At 36.3% G+C, this 9,680-nt stretch overlaps 2 protein-coding genes across 6 annotated transcripts in view; one reads left to right on the top strand and one right to left on the bottom strand.

Annotated features, from left to right (window-relative positions):
- Nucleotides 1-1,004: 1,004 nt before the first annotated feature.
- LOC112175475 lies at nucleotides 1,005-2,624 on the top strand. 2 transcript variants are annotated; one of them, XM_024313153.2, is made up of 6 exons: nucleotides 1,005-1,276; nucleotides 1,371-1,484; nucleotides 1,677-1,764; nucleotides 1,882-2,060; nucleotides 2,153-2,225; nucleotides 2,320-2,624. In XM_024313153.2, exons 1-6 carry the CDS (start codon nucleotides 1,232-1,234, stop codon nucleotides 2,472-2,474), a joined length of 654 nt encoding a protein of 217 aa, XP_024168921.1. In that variant the 5' UTR covers nucleotides 1,005-1,231; the 3' UTR covers nucleotides 2,475-2,624. The 2 variants fall into 2 exon arrangements, with proteins under 2 accessions (XP_024168921.1, XP_024168922.1); XM_024313154.2 differs by having other exon boundaries at nucleotides 1,008-1,276; nucleotides 1,680-1,764.
- LOC112175473 (cleavage stimulation factor subunit 77) overlaps nucleotides 2,617-9,680 on the bottom strand; it is a 28,202-nt gene continuing 21,138 nt past the window's right edge. For 3 of the 4 annotated variants that reach the window (XM_040512152.1, XM_040512153.1, XM_040512154.1), the window contains 7 exons: nucleotides 8,386-8,445; nucleotides 7,332-7,484; nucleotides 6,502-6,568; nucleotides 6,287-6,388; nucleotides 4,449-4,619; nucleotides 3,462-3,721; nucleotides 2,617-3,031 (listed from right to left, as the gene is read on the bottom strand). In XM_040512152.1, coding sequence (XP_040368086.1) covers nucleotides 2,756-3,031; nucleotides 3,462-3,721; nucleotides 4,449-4,619; nucleotides 6,287-6,388; nucleotides 6,502-6,568; nucleotides 7,332-7,484; nucleotides 8,386-8,445 — 1,089 coding nt within the window. In that variant the 3' untranslated portion in view covers nucleotides 2,617-2,755. The remainder of the gene's footprint in view (nucleotides 3,032-3,461; nucleotides 3,722-4,448; nucleotides 4,620-6,286; nucleotides 6,389-6,501; nucleotides 6,569-7,331; nucleotides 7,485-8,385; nucleotides 8,446-9,680) is intronic. The other variant, XM_024313150.2, reaches the window with a different exon arrangement.

The raw sequence follows: 9,680 nt of genomic DNA, 5'->3' as shown, positions 1-9,680 counted from the left end.
ATCGTCGATAGTTACTTTTTGTAGTCCATAATGTTATGATTGCATTTGTTTCTTCAACCAATGAATCCTAAAAGTTATGTTAAGAGTATGTTTAAGTATGATTTTTTTATCCATCTGTCGTATGTGATCTTTTACATATCTGTAGCTATTCATTTCTTTGTGTCAAAAAATTATATGTAAACTATGGAATATCGATCAATTAAAACAAAGGATATTTATCCCTAATTCTAGGGTTTTATTAGCAACTTTACACCATAGCAGCAAACTGAAGCACTAGAGTTCCATATACGCAGCACCTTGAAGCCGGTGATAGAGTATTCTTCAACACGAAATGAGTATTTCGAGCATGCTATGTTCGGTTCTCTCTCAACAAGCGACTGTGAACTCTAACTTGAGGTTTGATGGACTGGAACAGTAATTTCCTCTGTACTATGGTGGCTATCAATGGAGTTTGTTCTATGTTTATAGGTAGCCCCACGCCAATTTTAGACAGCATCAAGGTCCTCTTAAGTCTTATGGTATTTTTGGTGGTCGGGATGGGATCTCTTGGTTTATATATAGCAGGTGCTTCTTCTTGTCTTTTTAGTTTTTACAAAAGCGTGGAATTTTAGAGTTTGTGGTGTTGTTGGGGTTGGCTCTGCCATACAATCTTAGCATGTAGGTGGTGGTTCAGGTGTAGTGTGGTGGCTCGATCATGTTGGTCTGAGCGTCTATCGGTGTCAGTGAAGATTTAGGTCAAATTTTCTTTATTTTCTAGTTCTAGCAGGGCCACGATTTTTGTGTAATATTAAAAGAAATTAAGTAATGACTATTCATATTACGCCTCTATTATCCATCAATCAAACTTGTTATTTCCAAAAAAAAAAACACAAAGATATCTCCATGTGTGATTGGTGGTTCTAGAAATCACTAAAAGAACGTTATAAATTGTGCGAAGTGCTGTTACAGAACGGCCAAAGGTAGAACCAAATTAGGCTGAGGCCTAATGTCCAAATGTATCAAGGACTGGCACAGAGCTTGAATTAAACCTCAGCCATTCGTTGAGTGATAGGCTATCATCCATAACCTCATCGTGTAGCAAAGACAAAAAAGAGTAATAGTCCCCACTCCACATCTCTTGCAGATCTCTTAGATCGATCGTTTAATTTGAGTCACTCCCACCCAAGAGTTGCTTGCCAATTAATTCTGTGAAACGAAGCTTCGACTGGTTTGCCTCCAACTCCGAGCAAGCATGGCTTCGGCTAATATTCTTTCTATGGCCAAACCGTCTCCTCAGGTTCATGCAGCTTATTAATTATCTTATCATGTACTGATAGTATGAATGCTAGCTCTTTCTCTATATATAACGAAAAAAAAAAATTACTTTCCAGGAAAATGGGAAGGGGTTTGCAGAATTCTCAGGTACCCTGCGGAACTCATCAGCTAATTGCCTTCAGTTTGGAAGGAAGAACTCGGACGATTTTGCCTTCCATAGTTCCTCTGCTGTGAGTAATAGTAATTCGAGTCATCCTTTTTCTTCAAATCAGCTGCCAATACTCGATACTGTGATTTCTTCATATAATATGGCGGGGATGATTAAGAAGTTTAAATTGTCCACCTTTCATTTGTGTGAAACTTATGATCTCTATAGAGAGCTTAGGTACTGTTTTCTCATTGTCTGTTTTCATCTACATTAGCAGCATATGGTAAGTAAACCAGTAGCACCTAAAAGAATTATTGCCTGCTCTGCTCTGCAAGAATCTTCTACTTCATCTACTTCCACTGGTAAGTTGCTCCGTTTTCATAATGCATCGCAGGGATTCATTGTCTTCTGATTTATCTGACAAGTTACACAGCAGCATTGGTAAAACGTGAACTCTTCTTGCCCCTTTTACGTACTAGTTGCCGCTGAAACAAAAGAGGTGAAAGCAGCTCCAGCAAAGCCTAAAGCTCCGGCAAAAGCTCCAGTCAAGCCGCTACCTCAAATGATGGAAGAGGATATTATCCCATCGCTGAAAGCAATACTCGAAACTCCTCAAAATGAGCTCTCTGATCTTGAACTATTCTTTGAAGACAACAAGGTTAGTCGGCTTATCTTCATTTTAGCATTATGCATAGCCTAATGCCGCTACCTAAATTTACTACAACACTATATGACGTTCCGGTTGGATAGCTTGAAGGTTCGTTTCTGAAGAAGGGCAATTCGTACTCATTTTGGGCGTTCTTTCCCAATGGAGTCCTCACAGGTATTTCTTGTGATCTTCAGATATAATGTCTAGAGCACGACCAGACGGCATAAAACACTGCTGTTGATACTTCCATGCTTGGCACAATCTACAGGTCCAAAAGGGTTTTCTTTATCTTCCTGCGGCTTGGGAGCAAGCACCGTTGAACCTTTTCTTGTTGACGAGAAGAAGATCACGGCAAGACACATTATCTTTTGGGTTGAAAAGCGTTTGGCAGCTCAAGGAATCATTCCTGTGTGGAAAGACTAAAGTGAACTTATACCAGTTTTCCAAACTCAGTCCCAATGTTGTAAATTTACCGACGCATATTTTTTGTCTATTGATAGTATCAAAAATTGTTAATTTGGGAACACTTTTCCCAATTCTGCTGCAGAAGCAATGACACCTATTCTAACACAATTTTCAAATTTACTTCTTCAACCAGCATAAATTACTACATTATTCAAAAAGTAACTAATAGTCTACATCCATTCGCCAAAAAAATTATTGTGCAGAGACCATCTTCCGTGACAAAAAGAAGAAAACTAATATCATTGGAGAAACGAAGAAAGTTGTAAATTGGAACTTTTATTGAAGAAATAATCATTAGTGTACATCAAAGTAAACCAAGTGGGGAAAACAATATGTAAATTAGCCGGTGCTACCAGATAAATCTCCAGAAATTGCACTTCCATACGAAACTGATCCTGTTTGAGAAGCAGTGCGGCTAGCCGATGCAGAACGGCTAGCCTTCTGGATCTGCCGTATCCTGAAAGCATCTGTTGGGAGTGGCTGGCTCTGGACTGTAGTTTCATCATCGTATTTCCCTGTCAATAACAAGATACGTTTTTATAAGCTTCTCAATATTTCCTCGCATAAGAGCCAGGAAATCTATGCATAAACATGACACATTAACAGGACAACTTGATTTTCACTTGATCAAAAGTGGTACTCAAAATAATGATTTCATTAACAGACGTGTGTGGTAGCTTTGTCCAGGTAATGAGCCTACTAGTAAATTTACATTAAGGCCCAAAAGAATCCACAACCAAGCTATTAGAATTTGGACACCATTATTAAATCTAGGCAACCAGGATGGTAAGGTCCAAACGACACTAACTGAAAGATTAGCTGGAACTTCGTTAATCAATGGCCAACTAACTGTTTTGTGTGTTCAAAAGCACATGTATGAGATGATAAAAATTTTTAAAAAATAATAATAATAATAATGCCAAACACTCATCTCTAGCAACTTACATTATATTTTGAACTAGTATATATCATCACAAAGAGGAAACACGTACTATCTATATTTTTTCGTTTCCCCCTGGTTGGCTTGAAAGATGACCCACTAGGGATGGGATGAGACTTGCTTGAAACAGAAAGGTCACTTGTAGAAGAAGGTGCAGGTACTGACGGAAATTGCATAGGGGCAGTCCCTGACTTTGCAGGCTGTGGTGTTGGTATATCACTTTGCAAACAAATTGATAGCACAACATCCACATCTGGGGTTGGACCTGAAAATTTCAAAGAGCAAATTTTCCAATCAACAACTACATAAATGATTAAACTGGTTGATATAGCAATAAAACTTCATGACTATTGACCAACACCGAGCTGATTTGATATGAGAAGGCTCAGATGTACAATCCGTGAAATTGAAATATTGAGAAAATAGGTATTCAATATAAAAGCAAATCAGACCTAGAAAATAGGATGTGTTGCCTACGCACGTTCCATTTTTTGCCTAAGAAAAAAAAACACACACACACACACAACTAGCCAAGAAACATCTGGGCTGCTACACCAAAAAGATGAATACAACTAGGAAGACCTAACTAGGCCATTCAATCACAACTGCATTCCCATCCAATGAAATTGAGGAAACAAAACGCTCCTTAACATACAGGGGAAGCAAAAGATTCCAAAAAAGATGCTGAACTGCCTCTCCCTTTACATCATCAAAAGCCCTCCTATTCCTCTCCATACACAAAACTCAAAAGAATGCCATCACAGTGCATTGACCCAGCACCACCTCTAGCTTTTTCCACCCAAAACAACTATGTCTCTCACAAAATAACTCCCCCTGCAACATTAAATAAAGCTGCCTCTCTAAACAAACTAAGCTACCACAGAATCATGCATACTAAAAGCATTTTTCTAGGTTATGAAGATATACTACACTCGCAATTGTATGCAGCAACTCAAGTTTCATTTAACTGAATGAAAGATTTTAACGTTTACCTTCAATGATCGGTAAATTTGCTAAGAAGGCCACCAAAGCAGGTGGTGTTACTTTTAATATTTCATCAAAGGCACTTGTTTGGCCACCTACTGCTGCAACAACAGGATTTGACAAGGTGCTAGAAGCAGCAAGAACTCCAGCTACTGTTGTGGTCTGAAAATTTCCAACCCCTAAAGAAAGGAAAAAGAAAAAAGAAAAAAAGAAACAGCAAAGAGGCAAATTCAGCTATTGAGCATAAAAACCAAACTTATATATCATGTCAATCAGCCTACAGTTAAAATAAAACTCTATAGCTTTGGACATTCCAGAAGCTTTCATTGCTATGAACTTGTTAAAGCAAAGGACTAGCAATTACTATAAACTGATTCACAGTACATTCGCAATAAACAATAATTTCATCATTCCCTTTCCCACGAGGATAACAAAAACATACCAATAGATTCAAATTGCAAGAGTGAATGCAATGACTTGAATTGTCTTTCACAAATTAAATTGAGATTGCCCATATTACTGGAGCTCAAATATGGCCATCATGCCGAAAAATTTGACAGCAAAACATTTAAATTAGAAAATTAATTGATAAAGATTTAGATTCATTAGCAGTAGAAAATGTCAATAAGTGCACTGGAAATACATACTGAAATTGAAAAGGTCATCATGTTTGCATTTAATGTTACTATTTATGCTGGTCATCGACCAACAGTGAACCTGCTCTTCAGAACAACTAATGACTTCAACAGAGATTCGTTGTATATTAAATCACTTACACAAAGGTCCCCTATGTATTATAATTTCCGCAAGTTTTTCAAAAATCCTTCAAATGTCAAAGGCATCAAACAGAAACAACAAAAAATTATAACTCTTTTAAATTACCGGGATGTAAAGAAACTAAAACCATCTCCTGTTCTGCAAATTAATTTCCCTTTCTAAAGGCAAACAAGAAACATGTTGGAAAAAAAAAAACAAAAAAACCATAAGGGGCAGAAACCATCTACAAAAGCTGTATTCAAGAGTTTTCCAACCTCAGTAGACAAACTGTAAACGTGAGCAAAAACTGTAAGACTAGTCTACTACATAAGACAACTCATACAACCCTCTCAACATCTGACATTTTAACTCAAACAGTGCTGAAATACCTCCGAACCCATATTTATTATCTATTCAGACCTGATAATCATACTACCCATGAAATGAGTACTAGGTGAAATGAACTGAAATTGAGAGCTTCAAACGCCCAACAACCCTGAGATTAAGAAAATTGACCCAGAACACACATGGCTGCAAAATTCCAACTAGTTATGGATAGATTTGGCCTTTTTTGCAATAGCTGATCCAAAAACTTCTTTTTAGCATCAAATTTGAGTGACAGAAGTGCACAAAAAGACTGACACGATATTCATCTATACATACCAAAAAATGAAGAATTTACAAATTAGACATTCCAATTATGTGATAACCCACCCAATTTATTTTTGTCTTTATAAAAAGGAGAGAACTTCAAAAAAAAAAAAGGGAAAGAACTTCATTCAATAATTTAATGAGACAAAATTATAAGGTCATACAGCATGATAAAGCAGTTATAGCTAGTCAGAATGATAGGTTCAAACAATATAATGAGTCCCACTCCCTTTTGATTTATCTCTATGATTAATGTTTTTTTGTCAAAAGAAACAACTCTTTATTATAATAATGACACTCTTTGTGGACAAGTTACCCACTAAATACATGCAGCCCAGGCCAATTCTTTCTCCCAACCACCATAGCAAAGATTTAAGCAGGCTCACTAAAAACAACTGAAAAAGAAGAAGTAACTAAGCAGATAAAATGGATTCTCTACCAGGTTTTTGCCTTGGATCATAGATAACCATTTGATTAGTATCTGGATAAACTACTTTTGCAGACACTGATGAATTGCTTATCAGGCCAGTAGAACCCTTGTCTGCACAGAAAGACCACAAATTGCTCAGCTTAAGCAAACAATACCAAACAAATTTTTTTTGGTGTGACAGCAGTACCAAGACATCAGTTAATGAATAAACATAATATTGCTACCTGCAAAGTCAGGTCCACTTAGCATAGTTGACTTCTCCACTTTCTTATTAATATTTTTAGCAAGCCACTGAAAAAGAAGAAGCAGAGTGAAGTATACATAAAAGCAACAAACTAAACTCAAAGGTTTAAATTTTTTCGAAGCTTGATTATAACTACAGGTTTTAGATAGGGTTGATAATTTATTTTAACAGGCCCTGTTCATGTCGTGTTTCATGTTAATTATTGGTTAAACCTAACTTAACTTGTTTAATCAATCATGTCTCAAAACTAGACCCCAAGAATTTAGAAATGTGTTCCGTTTGGTTGACCCAGTTATTTTACTAACTATAAATTTCAAACTTGTTTTACCTAGTTTTCTAAACCAAACATCCCTAGTTTTATAAACATAGAATGCATATAGCTATACAAATTCATTGGGTGTAAAAGAAACAAGCTGAATTATACAAGACCTCCTGTGTGAAGACACAACAGAATTATATGCTATACTTAGTGTTAAAGATAAGCAAGTAAAATGGGAGGGTCCAAATTGCATAACGTCATTACTTTCTTTTCCCTCAACCTTGAACACAAAATACTTGAATACATGTGTACCAATATCAAATAGGGTGATGATATCTACTCCTTTTCTCTTTAAATTACTGTAGTACAAAAACCGAAGAATGCTTAGAAGTTTATCACAACATTACACATGTAATAATGCTTTGTCTGACTTAGACCACGAATTTTCGAATATATAGTAAGTAGCATATGGATACTAAATTATGAAAATGTGGTAATAGAAGCATTGACACATTATATAATGCATGCAACTATAATTTCACTAAAGATACCTCTTGTCGGGCTAAATGGTCCAGATCCTTCGTAGAGCAGGGCCAAAGATCCATGAAACTATATCGAGATACAACCTCTTGTAAAGAACTTTCCAAAGATGAAGGTCCCTCTTCATCAGTTGTAGAAAGTGCTTCTTTTTTTCTTTGCTCAACCTATATAAATTTTAAATCCAGCAAATCGATCAAAGTTCATATGTATAATCCAACAGCACCTTTTGTAAAAGATCAATTTACAGAGACAAGTAAACATGTAATAAAATAAATTTTAGGATTATGACATAGTAAGTAGCCCATTATTTTTATTTAGGAATTAGGTATAGACTAAGGTCCATTCGGGATTCCTAGAACAACTGTAGAGACATGTCAATATTTCTTAAAACAAAGTTTGGGGAGTTCCAAGATCCCATATAAATGATATAATGTTATTTAGGGATAAGGTCCATTCGGGATTTCTAGAACAACTGTAGAGACATGTCAATATTTCTTAAAACAAAGTTTGGGGAGTTCCAAGATCCCATATAAATGATATAATGTTATTTAGGGATAAGGTATCAACTAGGGTGCGATCGAGGTTCCTACATCAACTCCCAAAATTCAAGAAATGAGAATGTGCTAATTTTAACTGTTTATTTTCATATTTCAAGTGCTCAGTGCATATTCATTGTTATCTTATATTCAATTGAGAAAGTACAGTAGAAAAAAATAATAATAACTATTACTTCATAAAGCATGTAAAAATTTACTGCAAAACTTTGTTTAACAATCCAAGGGATGTAATAAAATCTAAGGGTGCATGTGACACAATTGTTAGGTATTAGGGTGTCTAAAATGGAAAAGTATTGCCAAGAAGAAAAGCCCACTGCTTTCACCAGTTTAGACCAGCCCCACATAAATAAAATTTGCCCGATGGCTACGAGCCGATAAGTGACCTGTACAAATTATTTCTTTACAGATTGCAAAATATATCTGAAAGAAACTTAAGATGGAAATCGATATCATCACAGAAACCAAAAAAAACAAATAATAATAATAATAATCTTCAGTTATTTATTACCTTCAACATGCTAGCCAGATCTCCAAAAGTTTGCTCAAATTTGGCAAATTGTTTCCATACCTGAGAAGGAAGATCCATCAGAAGGCAAAACCATAAAGGAAGTTGAACACGTTGATGATATAAGTGGAGAATGTAGCAGAACATACAGAACATATATAAGACAACCAAGTTTTGAGGTATATAAGTCTTAAAACTTAAGAGTAATGAGGACCAAATGAGTCAGTTGTACAACTCTCCAGAACAAAAGAGCAATGTTCTTAGCATGGCAGGTCGATTAACCTTAATTAATTCTGTCTGTTCCTCTATACCTGTTTATGCAATGCAAACTGCCAAGCTCCCCCTGCAGCTTTGCCATAACATTGATAAATTAAACAGAGATTTTTTATGGGGTGATATTGAAAACAGAAAGAGAGTTCATCTTGTGAATTGGGATGTTGTTTGCCTACCTAAATGTCTAGGTGGAGTTGGCATTAAAAAAACTGAAGACATGAACCAGGCCATGTTAGCCAAGGCTAGTTGGAGAATTTTTCATGGTGACCATGGTCTCTGGAGTTCCATTTATAAGTATAAATACCTTGCGAATGCCAATATTACTAGTATTGACTATTCTCCTCCTTCTGGGAGCTCAAGCACGTGGAGGAGCATTGCTCATGGTGCCTCACTTCTAAGGCAAGGTCTTATTTGGAGAATTGGGGATGGCATGACTGCAAAGTTTTGGACTGATCACTGGCTGGGTACGTTTCCTCTCATTGATGTTGCTTTGCCTGGTTATTCAGCTAACATTGATGATACTGTTAGTATCTTTTGGAACAACAATGGATGGGACATTGATAAATTACAAATTTGTTTGCCTGAGACATTTATTCAACAGATCTTGAGCATTCCTCCTGGGTTTGAGGGATGTGGCCCTGATATCCAAATATGGGGATACACTTCTAATGGTCGCTTTACTGTTAAATCGGCCTACAATAGCCTTTTTGATATGTCTGAGTCCAATCTTTTCAAGTGGAATTTCATCTGGTATCTTAATATCTCCCCGAAACTGAAAACTTTTCTATGGTCTGTTGTTCATGGGAAAATTCTCACAAATGTCCAAAGGGTTAAAAGAAACTTTTCTGGTGATGACAAATGTCATACTTGTGCCCTCATGCCCGAGACTCTTCTTCATCTTTTCAGGGATTGTCCTAAGGCCATGGCTGTTTGGAAAACTTTCAATTGGCCTACTGCTGTGAAACACACTTTCAACCTTGATTGGATTGGATGGCTTGCTGCAAATCTCCACTGTAAAGTAATTT

Source organism: Rosa chinensis, chromosome 7 (assembly GCF_002994745.2).
Source record: "Rosa chinensis cultivar Old Blush chromosome 7, RchiOBHm-V2, whole genome shotgun sequence".
In the NCBI taxonomy this organism is placed as follows: Eukaryota; Viridiplantae; Streptophyta; class Magnoliopsida; order Rosales; family Rosaceae; genus Rosa; species Rosa chinensis.
The sequence above is the reverse complement of the archived record's forward strand: the minus strand, read 5'-3'. Positions and strand labels throughout refer to the sequence as shown.